The 14,460-nt window shown below is 40.0% G+C and overlaps 2 protein-coding genes across 2 annotated transcripts; both read left to right on the top strand.

The window, feature by feature from the left end:
• The first annotated feature begins 561 nt into the window (after positions 1 to 561).
• Positions 562 to 3,330, top strand: LOC121568266. The gene is made up of 5 exons (XM_041878824.2): positions 562 to 888; positions 1,237 to 1,575; positions 1,786 to 1,977; positions 2,198 to 2,226; positions 2,323 to 3,330. The coding sequence occupies exons 1-5, from the start codon at positions 825 to 827 to the stop codon at positions 2,428 to 2,430; spliced, it is 732 nt and encodes a 243-aa protein (XP_041734758.1). The 5' UTR covers positions 562 to 824; the 3' UTR covers positions 2,431 to 3,330.
• Positions 3,331 to 9,662: 6,332 nt separating this feature from the next.
• LOC121567471 lies at positions 9,663 to 11,510 on the top strand. Its single transcript, XM_041877535.2, has 5 exons — positions 9,663 to 9,965; positions 10,314 to 10,652; positions 10,842 to 11,033; positions 11,249 to 11,277; positions 11,374 to 11,510. The coding sequence occupies exons 1-5, from the start codon at positions 9,902 to 9,904 to the stop codon at positions 11,479 to 11,481; spliced, it is 732 nt and encodes a 243-aa protein (XP_041733469.2). The 5' UTR covers positions 9,663 to 9,901; the 3' UTR covers positions 11,482 to 11,510.
• The last annotated feature ends 2,950 nt before the right edge of the window (positions 11,511 to 14,460 follow it).

Below are 14,460 nucleotides of genomic sequence, written 5' to 3'. Positions count from 1 at the left end.
ACCAAGTTATTCAGTTGAAATGTGACAATCATTGTGGAATGTATATATACCGTTCTTATTATTACTTAATAACTAATTTTGTTGCTCTCATTTTACATTTTGAACTACCTTGCGGTTGGCCTGAATTGGTTCAAAATCTAGCCAAGGGTGGATAGAAACAACAAGGAGATTTACTATACAACATGGGCCATGCCATTACACAATCTTTCTTTGAAAGAGGATAAAATGAGATTCAATAAACAGACACAATCAAAAACATACACATTCAACACACTTTCTTCTTGGTTTCCATGAAAATGTATTCTTTAGTAAATGTAATGCTAAATGTTAACTATTATTTTCTATCTAAATAGTTAATAATTGTGCCCAGCCCACAGAGTTTGGGTTTCAGCCTGAGGAAGGATGTGATTTGTATTTTGGAGTTGGAGAGAGAGAGAGAGAGAGAGAGAGAGAGAGAGAGAGAGTGCGTGTGTGTGTGTGTCTGTCTGTCTGTGTGTGTGTGTGTGTGTGTGTGTGTGTGTGTGTGTGTGTGGTTGCGTGCATGCGCACACTTGTGTGTGTGTGTGTGTGTACTTCCTTTATAACTTCCAACTCGACTGAGGCAGCTAGTGGAAACCATTTCGCAATTGTGGAGAGTACATTCCCAATGAGGGGGAAAAATTAAACTAGAAAGTGAGAGAACGATTGAGAAACAAAGAACAATGTTGGGTCCAGCTTCCTGAGGCACCAGGACATTGTCTAGGGGCTGCTCTATGGAACCCGTCATGAGCTCATACAGGGGAAAGGAACTAGAAGGAAAACGCTAAAGAAAACCATACTATTCTATGGGGAAGAAAGACATGTACAACTGTCTGTTTCTCTCAATTACTTGTCTATGCATTCTCCCGGGTAAGTCCAACTACTCTTGTTTAGGATTCCTGACAGTTGTGGATATAACCTTGGTTTTAAAACCATACTTAGGATGACCAACAAATACCTGAAACCGCTATCTAGGATGTCGCTCAAGATCAGAAAAGGAAGGACAAGTAATCAATCAAACAATCTAATCTAAATTGATCTGCTTTCCTACAAAAGAGGTATCATGAGAAAGAACTACCCTCAATTAACTCTCTCTCATTACTATAAATGTAGATTGCTATTAGGATATTAATTGCTGTAGATGCTGCTCCTCTATTGTCTAGTGAATTTTTTATATCATATTTATATGTTCACTTTTTTCCATTTTTGTTCCCTCAGGTTATGATGCAGAGGAATGTGTGACTTCTGTCTTTGCAAAGAAAAGAAATGTTAACGTACCAAAGGGGGGCACTCTTTCCCTATCCTGTGTTGTTCAGCATTGTGGAGATGATGGCTGGACAGGGGGATGGGGGCTGTCAACAGAGGGACAGTTCCTTCTCTTTAGTCCCACTCCAAGGCATCATCTCTCCAATGTCACATTGACAACCAATAGAACCCGCCTGCTCATGGACATCCTCAACGTCAACCAATCAGATTATGGAATGTACCATTGCCAGATCACCTGGGTTGAGGGATACACCAGTGTTGGACATATGACATATGTGAACATCACTGCAGGTAGATATGGTCCTTCTAGTCTACATCAACTCATTGTTAATCAGTTGCAAGTAATGTACAGTATGTATTTATTTTTGTCCACGCTTTGTAAGATTTCCCCCCAAAATGAGAAACAATCACAGAAAATGATCACTCCACATTCCCAGATGACAGGTAGACTGGTATGCCTGTGCTCTGACTTCATTGATGTGCTATACCCTTTCTCTGCAGCCATACCACCCACATCCGTGAGGAAGGTCTATTTCAGGGTCGTGGTGTATGTAAGTACCTGTTTGGTAATCACCCTGGTTTTGGTTCTGGGTCTGGCTTGCCATATAAGGTCAAAGGTCCCATCTCAGCCCCCACCAATACCACCTCCCAAGCCCCCACCACGCTCCCGAAGTGTACGCAAGGACAAGCCCCGTAAGACATTTCTTTCTTTATCGATACAATTTCATAACATCTTGCTGCAGTATATGTTGACATGCACATTTCTACCACAGCACTGTACATGAACATGATATCCAATTGTACAGTTGATCGTGTCTACTGCTTATTTAAAGGCCAAATCTAATGCTAATTTATGAAGTGCCCAATTTGGTATGCATTAATTCTGCTTTTGACTCTGATCTTTTCTTTGCAGCCACACCCAAGCCTAAACCAAAGATAGAGGTGAGTGTTATTTGAATAATAGCTTCTGAATGTCCTTTTCCTTAACCTTTTCTAGAATGCTTCCTCAGACTAACCCGATTGTCTGTTTTCTTGCAGTTGGTCTATGCAGCTCTTTCAAAGGACTGCCTTGAACAGCAGAATCCTAATCCTCAACGAGAAGCTGCACAGCCCACAGTCTACTCCTCTCTCCGACTCACTGTTTAATGTGGGATGGACAGTGTATGGGCAGTCAGACTTTTATATTGTAGAGACCTCAACCCAACTCCTACCCACTGGGCACACACTGGTTGAATCAACGTTATTTCCACGTCATTTCAATTAAAGTACGTTGACCCAATTTGGAATAGACATTGAATTGACGTCTGTGCCCAGTAGGTAGTGAACTCGTCAAATGGTTCGGATCGCTTGTCGTAAAGGCTAAGGCGTTGGGTTGACAGTCACTGGACCCCGGTTCGAGTCTTGACCAAGGCTATCCTCTGAATTCACTTCAATATTCACCTCTTCATGTAACAGACTGTGTTGACCGAGTGGTCACATTACAGTGATCTGGATTGAATGATTTCAGATGCATTCTGATTCTGTACGTGCATGCAGTAACTGCCATCCACACACTCAGCTAGATCGTGATGCCATGTGAAAATCATCTGTGAATAGAATCTATGTTCAATGTTCTAAATAATGATTTATGCAACTGTCTTTTATTTGTTAACACTGTAATTATTTTGTAATTTGTGGGAACTACTTTCTCTGCCATATGTTTGAATAAACAAAATAGAACTGATGTTCAATACCAAAATATTGCCACTGCTAAGCAAAGTGGAGCAAATTGTATTAAGTGTTGCCCCCTCTAAATAATGTTCCATGTAAAGCATATCTGTGTTCAGATACTATTTGAAATCTTTCAAATACTTTGAGTGTTTGCTCTAGCCTGCCTGGAGGGCCGGAGGGGCGAGGTTTGCAGTTTTTGGACTATTCTATTGGTCCATTACGCCAGGCAAACTCAATCAAGCACATATATATTGTTTAAGATAATTTCAAATAGTATTTGAACCCAGGTCTAAAGCACGCTATCTCCCATTCAGAATAAACAGACAAGAACAATCAGATATGCCTCTGTTGCTTCCTGCGATGTCACTGAATTAAGCAACACAACACAAATTGACACAAAATACAACATTTTATTTTATAATACATTCTTAATGGCACATTACATAACGAAATATACATATACATGTGTATGCTTTTTAAATTAACATTTCCTTTCATTTGACCTCTTTCATTAATTTAATCTGCAATTACATTTTTACATAACATCAATAGCAAAATATAAAATCAATAAATTATGGCCTTATTAACAGAGAGTAGGCTGAGGGGCACTTGTGGATGCCCTCTACAAACTAAAAGACTAGTTCCTATATAACTTTCTGCCCTGCTCAACTTTCTGAGTTTTTGTGTACCACATAACAGAACTCCAGTCACAAATATTCCAGCGATAGGAATGAACCTCTATACAGCTATTGTGCATGGATATTCTCCCAAACTCAAATATAGTTGACTGATTTGGTCACATCAATGGAGACCTTGCCATTTCAATATGTTCCTGGGTGAAGACATACACACGTGAATGTTTAAAATCATATAGCTTACAACAAGGTAAAGTGATAATATATTTTGGAACTACAATGCGCTAACATTGTTTTGGGGATTGTAAGATCAACTGTTTTTGCTGTTTGCTTCTACTTAAGACTGAAAAAATAACCATCAAAATCACAAAGCATTCAATCACAGTTCCAAAATATGTAAAATCCTTTAAAAATATTATCTAGCCAAATATTTATTTTTGGAGAAATGTTAGTGAGAGAAAAAAACATTGTGAAATGACTAACTACTGAAAATGATTTCCATGTCGCAGTCTGTGTGTTTCTCAGCTATGCACCCTTTATAACCATAAATGTTTTCAATTAACATTGATTCATTGGGTGAAATACATTTACATTTTAGTCATTTAGCAGACGCTCTTATCCAGAGCGACTTACAGTTAGTGAGTGCATACATTTTCAATACAAATGGATATTAATACAAGGACATGTAAAAAGCAGACCTGGGTTCAAATGCTACATTAAACCATTTCAAATACATTATCTGTGCTTGATTAAGCTTGCCTGGCATAATGGACCAATACAATAGTCCCAAACTGCAAACCAGGCAGGCTAGAGCACACACTCAAAGAACTTGAAAGATTTCAAATAGTATGTGAACCCAGGTCTGGATTCATCAGACACCCACAGCGAAACAGAAAGCAAATAAACCAAATCCAAACTCTCTGCTCAACCTCTCACATAGTGAGAAGCACATGGAAAGTGAAAGGGTTTGAGATAGATTGTAAGGCGCAACTTTGGCTAAATTAAGCTTGTGACAGAGCGCAATGGCATTTTTCTTTTCATGTGAGCAAATCTCCACAAATACATCGCTTGGTTTATAAGGATCAAGTCCCTTACTTCTGCAGCTTAAGACAAACTTGAACACTTCAATACTGTTTGATGAGGGTTGAGCCATAGAGATAAATACCGTATCTATCAATTCCCTGTCAATTCCTCAATGTATTCCTATGAGATAAAAAATAAAATAATGAATTGAAATGGAACTGACCCCAACCCTAGCAACCCTAGTATCTATAGTGGCTTGCGAAAGTATTCACCCCCTTGGCATTTTTCCTATTTTGTTGCCTTACAACCTGGAATTAAAATTGATTTTGGGGGGGTTTGTTTAATTTGATTTACACAACATGCCTACCACTTTGAAGATGCAACATATATATTTTTTGTGAAACAAACAAGAAATAAGACAAAAAAACAGAAGACTTGGGCGTGCATAACTATTAACACCCCAAAGTCAATACTTTGTAGAGCCACCTTTTGCAGCAATTACAGCTGCAAGTCTCTTGGGGTATGTCTCTATAAACTTGGCACATCTAGCCACTGGGATTGTTGTCCATTCTTCAAGGCAAAACTGCTCCAGCTCCTTCAAGTTGGATGGGTTCCTCTGGTGTACAGCAATCTTTAAGTCATACCACAGATTCTCAATTGGATTGAGGTCTGGGCTTTGGCCATTCCAAGACATTTAAATGTTTCCCCTTAAACCACTCGAAGTGTTGCTTTAGCAGTATGCTTAGGATCATTGTCCTGCTGGAAGGTGAACCGCCATCCCAGTCTCAAATCTCTGGAAGACTGAAACAGGTTTTCCTCAAGAATTTCCCTGTATTTAGCGCCATCCATCATTCCCTCAATTCTGACCAGTTTCCCAGTCCCTGCCGATGAAAAACATCCCCACAGCATGATACTGCCACCACCATGCTTCACTGTGGGATGGTGTTCTTGGGGTGATGAGAGGTGTTGGGTTTGCGCCAGACATAGCGTTTTCCTTGATGGCCAAAAAGCTCAATTTTAGTCTCATCTGACCAGAGTACCTTCTTCCATATGTTTGTGGAGTCTCCCACGTGCCTTTTGGCGAACACCAAACGTGTTTGCTTATTTTTTTTCTTTAAGCAATGGCTTTTGTCTGGCCACTCTTCCGAAAAGCCCAGCTCTGTGGAGTGTACGGCTTAAAGTGGTCCTATGGACAAAAACTCAAATCCGCTGTCGAGCTTTGCAGCTCTTTCAGGGTTATCTTCGGTCTCTTTGTTGCCTCTCTGATTAATGCCCTCCTTGCCTGGTCCCTGAGTTTTGATGGGCGGCCCTCTCTTGGCAGGTTTGTTGTGGTGCCATATTCTTCCCATTGTTTAATAATGGATTTAAATGCTGTTCCGTGGGATGTTCAAAGTTTCTGATATTTTTTTATAACCCAACCCTGATCTTTCCTCCACAACTTTGTCCCTGACCTGTTTGGAGAGCTCCTTGGTTTTCATGGTGCCGCTTGCTTGGTGGTGCCCCTTGCTTAGTGGTGTTGCAGACTCTGGGGTCTTTCAGAATAGGTGTATATATACTGAGATCATGTGACAGATCATGTGACACTTAGATTGCACACAGGTGGACTTTATTTAACTAATTATGTGACTTCTGAAGGTAATTGGCTGCACCAGATCTTATTTAGGGATTCGTAGCAAAGGGGGTGAATATATATGCACGCATCACTTTTCTGTTATTTTTTTTAAAGATTTTTTTTTAACACTTAATTTTTTTCATTCCACTTCACCAATTTGGACTATTTTGCGTATGTCCATTACATGAAATCCAAATAAAAATCTATTTAAATTACAGGTTGTAATGCAACGAAATAGGAAAAACGCCAAGGGGGATGAATACTTTTGCAAGGCACTGTATGCAGTATCTAAATACTGTATCTATCTCTATTGTGGATTGATCCATTCTATTGACCTGTGTTGACTGTACTGTATGTGAGGCCAGAGGGAAAGACGACCAGCATTACAACAGGTGACTCAAAAAAGAAGCGAAACTACTGCAGCAAGAACTCCTTGTTAGGCAATAGAGGAACTGTCCCCAGACAGACATACTGGGGCAAAGGCAAGAGAGACAGTCCCCCTGGTTAACAACAACATCCCATTCTGAAGGACAGTAACACAACTTACACCAACCTGGACCCATATATGGAGATCGTAACAGAAGAGGACCACAATGAACAATCACTGTAATCTGAGAGATGAGTGCAGCGGAAAAGTGACCTATAACCACAGTTTCCCAAATCAATGATGATGAATGTTATGAGGTTAAAGGCCCAGTGCAGTCAAAAACTAGATTTTCCTGTGTTCTATATGTATTTCCACACTATGAGGTTGTAATAATACTGTGAAGTTGTGAAAATTATAATAATGCCCTTTTAGTGTAAGAGCTTGAAAGACCGCCTGAAATTTCTGCCTGTTCTGGTGGGATGGAGTTTTGGCCTTCCATGGTGACATCACCATGCAGTAAATTGGTTATTAGAAAGAGAGTTCCAAACCTCTCTGCCAATAACAGCTAATTTTCAGTTTTCCCCTCCCCACTCCCAGATAGTCCTAGCAAAATTATTGCTTGAGAAATTGCTATTTTTGTTTCTTTTTGACCATTTGAAAACAAATCACAGTAAGGTACTTAATTGTTACTCAGAAATCGTATGATATTGAGATAAAAATGCCTGCATTGGACCTTTAAAACTTGCCTTGTCTAGTTGTTGGGTTAATGTTACAGATGAGTATTTTAATCAGACCAGCGGCCAATAAAAATGTGATGTCAGTAACACATGGCACCTAGCCTCTCACTGTGAGTTATTTCTGTACCAGACACATCGAGAGAGAGAGAGAGAGAGAGAGAGAGAGAGAGAGAGAGAGAGAGAGAGAGAGAGAGAGAGAGAGAGAGAGAGAGAGAGAGAGAGAGAGAGAGAGAGAGGGAACCTTTTTTCAACACTTCTTAGTTCAGACTCACAGGATTCTCCCTCCTTTCCAGCTCAGTATCTGTCTACCGGTGCACCCTCTATTGCAGTCCACTTAATTCCCTTTAGTCATGAAGTTAAGTACATTTTGTGATTCCATTGTGATGCGCTGTTGATGTTGTGGATGTTTTTTGCTCCAACAGCCAGTGTTGTCCCTTTTTTGGAAAATCCAGATTTCTACTCGGACTGCAATAGAAAATAACAGAAATGTCCCATTACAACAACACCATCATCATCATCATGTATATTCTAATGAGAGATCAAGCTGATAGGTTATTGCAGGATCTCTAGCTAGATAGTGTCCTACAGATAAGAGATGAGGGATGCAGAGCAGACCCAGCAGTGAAGGGACTGTGATACAGGACCAAGCTACTGTCCCTGATGCTGTATCCACCTATCATATCCTAATGACTCTGGAGGAGAGCAGTGGGTCATTTCAAGACTGTATTCACTGAGCAGTGTGTTTATCACACATGCAGCACAGTTGAGTAGAGTACAGTACAGTACAGTGTATAGTGAAGTATAGTATAGTATATAGTATAGTACAGTACAGTATAGTATAATACAGTACAGTATAGTACAGTACAGTACAGTACAGTACAGTGCAGTATAGTACAGTTCAGTTCAGTATAGTACAGTACAGTATAGTATGGTACGGTACAGTACAGTGAGACATCACTTACAGTTGTGGAGTGGCTCATCTTGTCAAAGCGGAACTTCAAGTTTGACCTGGGAGACATCTTACTCTTTACATCTGGAGGAGAATCAGAGAAAGCCTCTGTTAACAGAGGAATACATACTATATGATTGAGTGTCAATCACACATTGACGAGGGAGAAACAACAAAGTAAGTAACATGTGTGCTTCCTGATAGTTAGAGTAAAGAATGTCAACAAACCCACCATTGTAATCTACAGTGTAAGAGATACAGAGGGCATAGAGACCTACAGTTGAAGTCGGAAGTTTACATACACCTTAGCCTAATACATTTAAACTCAGTTGTTCACAATTCCTGACATTTAATCCTAGTAGAAATTCCCTGTCTTAGTTCAGTTAGGATCACCACTTTATTTTAAGAATGTGAAATGTCAGAATAATAGTAGAGAGAATTATTTATTTCAGCTTTTATTTCTTTCATCACATTCCCAGTGGGTCAGAAGTTTACATACACTCAATTAGTATTTGCCTTTAAATTGTTTCACTTGGGTCAAACGTTTCAGGTAGCCTTCCACAAGCTTCCCCACAATAAGTTGGGTGAATTTTGGCCCATTCCTCCTGACAGAGCTGGTGTAACTGAGTCAGGTTTGTAGGCCTCCTTGCTCGCACACGCTTTTTCAGTTCTGCCCACAAATGTTCGATAGGATTAAGGTCAGGGCTTTGTGATGGCCACTCCAATACCTTGACTTTGTTGTCCTTAAGCCATTTTGCCACAACTTTGGAAGTATGCTTGAGGTCATTGTCCATTTGGAAGACCCATTTGCGACCAAGCTTTAAATTCCTGACTGATGTCTTGAGATGTTGCTTCAATATATCCACATAATTTTCCTTCCTCATGATGCCATCTATTTTGTGAAGTGCACCAGTCCCTCCTGCAGCAAAGCACCCCCACAGCATGATGCTGCCACCCTGTGCTTCACAGTTGGGATGGTGTTCTTCGGCTTGCAAGAGCCCCCTTTTTCCTCCAAACATAACGATGGTCATTATGGCCACCCACGCAGGCAGTGTGGTGAAGAAGGCGCAACAGAGCCTCTTCAACCTCAGGAGGCTGAAGAAACTTGGCCTAGCACCTAAAACCCTCACAAACCCTCACAAATAATTGTGCCCAGCCCACAGAGTTTGGGGTTCAGCCTGAGGAGGATGTGATTTGTATTTTGGAGTTGGAGAGAGAGAGAGAGAGAGAGAGAGAGAGAGTGCGTGTGTGTGTGTGTGTGTGTGTGTGTGTGTGTGTGTGTGTGTGTGTGGTTGCGTGCATGCGCACACTTGTGTGTGTGTGTGTGTACTTCCTTCCTAACTTCCAACTCGACTGAGGCAGCTAGTGGAAACCATTTCGCAATTGTGGAGAGTACATTCCCAATGAGGGGGAAAAATTTAACTAGAAAGTGAGAGAACGATTGAGAAACAAAGAAGAACAATGTTGGGTCCAGCTTCCTGAGGCACCAGGACATTGTCTAGGGGCTGCTCTATGGAACCCGTCATGAGCTCATACAGGGGAAAGGAACTAGAAGGAAAACGCTAAAGAAAACCGTACTATTCTATGGGGAAGAAAGACATGTACAACTGTCTGTTTCTCTCAATTACTTGTCTATGCATTCTCCCGGGTAAGTCCAACTACTCTTGTTTAGGATTCCTGACAGTTGTGGATATAACCTTGGTTTTAAAACCATACTTAGGATGACCAACAAATACCTGAAACCGCTATCTAGGATGTCGCTCAAGATCAGAAAAGGAAGGACAAGTAATCAATCAAACAATCTAATCTAAATTGATCTGCTTTCCTACAAAAGAGGTATCATGAGAAAGAAATACCCTCAATTAACTCTCTCTCATTACTATAAATGTAGATTGCTATTAGGATATTAATTGCTGTAGATGCTGCTCCTCTATTGTCTAGTGAATTTTTTATATCATATTTATATGTTCACTTTTTTCAATTTTTGTTCCCTCAGGTTATGATGCAGAGGAATGTGTGACTTCTGTCTTTGCAAAGAAAAGAAATGTTAACGTACCAAAGGGGGGCACTCTTTCCCTATCCTGTGTTGTTCAGCATTGTAGAGATGATGGCTGGACAGGGGGATGGGGGCTGTCAACAGAGGGACAGTTCCTTCTCTTTAGTCCCACTCCAAGGCATCATCTCTCCAACGTCACATTGACAACCAATAGAACCCGCCTGCTCATGGACATCCTCAACGTCAACCAATCAGATTATGGAATGTACCATTGCCAGATCACCTGGGTTGAGGGATACACCAGTGTTGGACATATGACATATGTGAACATCACTGCAGGTAGATATGGTCCTTCTAGTCTACATCAACTCATTGTTAATCAGTTGCAAGTAATGTACAGTATGTATTTATTTTTGTCCACGCTTTGTAAGATTTCCCCCCAAAATGAGAAACAATCACAGAAAATGATCACTGGTATGGTATGCCTGTGCTCTGACTTCATTGATGTGCTATACCCTTTCTCTGCAGCCATACCACCCACATCCGTGAGGAAGGTCTATTTCAGGGTCGTGGTGTATGTAAGTACCTGTTTGGTAATCACCCTGGTTTTGGTTCTGGGTCTGGCTTGCCATATAAGGTCAAAGGTCCCATCTCAGCCCCCACCAATACCACCTCCCAAGCCCCCACCACGCTCCCGAAGTGTACGCAAGGACAAGCCCCGTAAGACATTTCTTTCTTTATCGATACAATTTCATAACATCTTGCTGCAGTATATGTTGACATGCACATTTCTACCACAGCACTGTACATGAACATGATATCCAATTGTACAGTTGATCATGTCTACTGCTTATTTAAAGGCCAAATCTAATGCTAATTTATGAAGTGCCCAATTTGGTATGCATTAATTCTGCTTTTGAATCTTTTCTTTGCAGCCACACCCAAGCCTAATCCAAAGATAGAGGTGAGTGTTATTTGAATAATAGCTTCTGAATGTCCTTTTCCTTAACCTTTTCTAGAATGCTTCCTCAGACTAACCCGATTGTCTGTTTTCTTGCAGTTGGTCTATGCAGCTCTTTCAAAGGACTGCCTTGAACAGCAGAATCCTAATCCTCAACGAGAAGCTGCACAGCCCACAGTCTACTCCTCTCTCCGACTCACTGTTTAATGTGGGATGGACAGTGTATGGGCAGTCAGACTTTTTATATTGTAGAGACCTCAACCCAACTCCTACCCACTGGGCACACACTGGTTGAATCAACGTTATTTCCACGTCATTTCAATTAAAGTACGTTGACCCAATTTGGAATAGACATTGAATTGACGTCTGTGCCCAGTAGGTAGTGAACTCGTCAAATGGTTCGGATCGCTTGTCGTAAAGGCTAAGGCGTTGGGTTGACAGTCACTGGACCCCGGTTCGAGTCTTGACCAAGGCTATCCTCTGAATTCACTTCAATATTCACCTCTTCATGTAACAGACTGTGTTGACCGAGTGGTCACATTTCAGTGATCTGGATTGAATGATTTCAGATGCATTCTGATTATGTACGTGCATGCAGTAACTGCCATCCACACACTCAGCTAGATCGTGATGCCATGTGAAAATCATCTGTGAATAGAATCTATGTTCAATGTTCTAAATAATGATTTATGCAACTGTCTTTTATTTGTTAACACTGTAATTATTTTGTAATTTGTGGGAACTACTTTCTCTGCCATATGTTTGAAGAAACAAAATAGAACTGATGTTCAATACCAAAATATTGCCACTGCTAAGCAAAGTGGAGCAAATTGTATTAAGTGTTGCCCCTCTAAATAATGTTCCATGTAAAGCATATCTGTGTTCAGATACTATTTGAAATCTTTCAAATACTTTGAGTGTTTGCTCTAGCCTGCCTGGAGGGCCGGAGGGGCGAGGTTTGCAGTTTTGGACTATTCTATTGGTCCATTACGCCAGGCAAGCTCAATCAAGCACATATATATTGTTTAGGATAATTTCAAATAGTATTTGAACCCAGGTCTAAAGCACGCTATCTCCCATTCAGAATAAACAGACAAGAACAATCAGATATGCCTCTGTTGCTTCCTGTGAGGTCACTGAATTAAGCAACACAAGACAAATTGACACAAAATACAACATTTTATTTTATAATACATTCTTAATGGCACATTACATAACGAAATATACATATACATGTGTATGCTTTTTAAATTAACATTTCCTTTCATTTGACCTCTTTCATTAATTTAATCTGCAATTACATTTTTACATAACATCAATAGCTAAATATAAAATCAATAAATTATGGCCTTATTAACAGAGATTAGGCTGAGGGGCACTTGTGGATGCCCTCTATAAACTAAAAGACTAGTTCCTATATAACTTTCTGCCCTGCTCAACTTTCTGAGTTTTTGTGTACCACATAACAGAACTCCAGTCACAAATATTCCAGCGATAGGAATGAACCTCTATACAGCTATTGTGCATGGATATTCTCCCCAAACTCAAATATAGTTGACTGATTTGGTCACATCAATGGAGACCTTGCCATTTCAATATGTTCCTGGGTGAAGACATACACACGTGAATGTTTATAATCATATAGCTTACAACAAGGTAAAGTGATAATATATTTTGGAACTACAATGCGCTAACATTGTTTTGGGGATTGTAAGATCAACAGTTTTTGCTGTTTGCTTCTACTTAAGACTGAAAAAATAACCATCAAAATCACAAAGCATTCAATCACAGTTCCAAAATATGTAAAATCCTTTAAAAATATTATCTAGCCAAATATTTATTTTTGGAGAAATGTTAGTGAGAGAAAAAAACATTGTGAAATGACTAACTACTGAAAATGATTTCCATGTCGCAGTCTGTGTGTTTCTCAGCTATGCACCCTTTATAACCATAAATGTTTTCAATTAACATTGATTCATTGGGTGAAATACATTTACATTTTAGTCATTTAGCAGACGCTCTTATCCAGAGCGACTTACAGTTAGTGAGTGCATACATTTTCAATACAAATGGATATTAATACAAGGACATGTGAAAAGCAGACCTGGGTTCAAATGCTACATTAAACCATTTCAAATACATTATCTGTGCTTGATTAAGCTTGCCTGGCATAATGGACCAATACAATAGTCCCAAACTGCAAACCAGGCAGGCTAGAGCACACACTCAAAGAACTTGAAAGATTTCAAATAGTATGTGAACCCAGGTCTGGATTCATCAGACACCCACAGCGAAACAGAAAGCAAATAAACCAAATCCAAACTCTCTGCTCAACCTCTCACATAGTGAGAAGCACATGGAAAGTGAAAGGGTTTGAGATAGATTGTAAGGCGCAACTTTGGCTAAATTAAGCTTGTGACAGAGCGCAATGGCATTTTTCTTTTCATGTGAGCAAATCTCCACAAATACATCGCTTGGTTTATAAGGATCAAGTCCCTTACTTCTGCAGCTTAAGACAAACTTGAACACTTCAATACTGTTTGATGAGGGTTGAGCCATAGAGATAAATACCGTATCTATCAATTCCCTGTCAATTCCTCAATGTATTCCTATGAGATAAAAAATAAAATAATGAATTGAAATGGAACTGACCCCCAACCCTAGCAACCCTAGTATCTATAGTGGCTTGCGAAAAGTATTCACCCCCTTGGCATTTTTCCTATTTTGTTGCCTTACAACCTGGAATTAAAATTGATTTTGGGGGGGTTTGTTTAATTTGATTTACACAACATGCCTACCACTTTGAAGATGCAACATATATTTTTTTGTGAAACAAACAAGAAATAAGACAAAAAACAGAAGACTTGGGCGTGCATAACTATTAACACCCCAAAGTCAATACTTTGTAGAGCCACCTTTTGCAGCAATTACAGCTGCAAGTCTCTTGGGGTATGTCTCTATAAACTTGGCACATCTAGCCACTGGGATTGTTGTCCATTCTTCAAGGCAAAACTGCTCCAGCTCCTTCAAGTTGGATGGGTTCCTCTGGTGTACAGCAATCTTTAAGTCATACCACAGATTCTCAATTGGATTGAGGTCTGGGCTTTGGCCATTCCAAGACATTTAAATGTTTCCCCTTAAACCACTCGAGTGTTGCTTTAGCAGTATGCTTAGGATCATTGTCCT

The sequence above is a fragment of the Coregonus clupeaformis genome, chromosome 6 (assembly GCF_020615455.1).
Source record: "Coregonus clupeaformis isolate EN_2021a chromosome 6, ASM2061545v1, whole genome shotgun sequence".
Taxonomy (NCBI): Eukaryota; Metazoa; Chordata; class Actinopteri; order Salmoniformes; family Salmonidae; genus Coregonus; species Coregonus clupeaformis.
This window is presented reverse-complemented; position numbering and strand designations above follow the sequence as displayed.

Coding starts and splice junctions, on each gene's coding strand:
- LOC121567471 (XM_041877535.2), top strand. CDS start 9,902: ATGGGGAAGAAAGACATGTACAACTGTCTGTTTCTCTCAATTACTTGT. Junction 9,966..10,313: donor TTGTCTATGCATTCTCCCGG/GTAAGTCCAACT, acceptor TTGTTCCCTCAG/GTTATGATGCAGAGGAATGT. Junction 11,034..11,248: donor TGTACGCAAGGACAAGCCCC/GTAAGACATTTC, acceptor TTTTCTTTGCAG/CCACACCCAAGCCTAATCCA.
- LOC121568266 (XM_041878824.2), top strand. CDS start 825: ATGGGGAAGAAAGACATGTACAACTGTCTGTTTCTCTCAATTACTTGT. Junction 1,978..2,197: donor TGTACGCAAGGACAAGCCCC/GTAAGACATTTC, acceptor TTTTCTTTGCAG/CCACACCCAAGCCTAAACCA. Junction 2,227..2,322: donor AGCCTAAACCAAAGATAGAG/GTGAGTGTTATT, acceptor GTTTTCTTGCAG/TTGGTCTATGCAGCTCTTTC.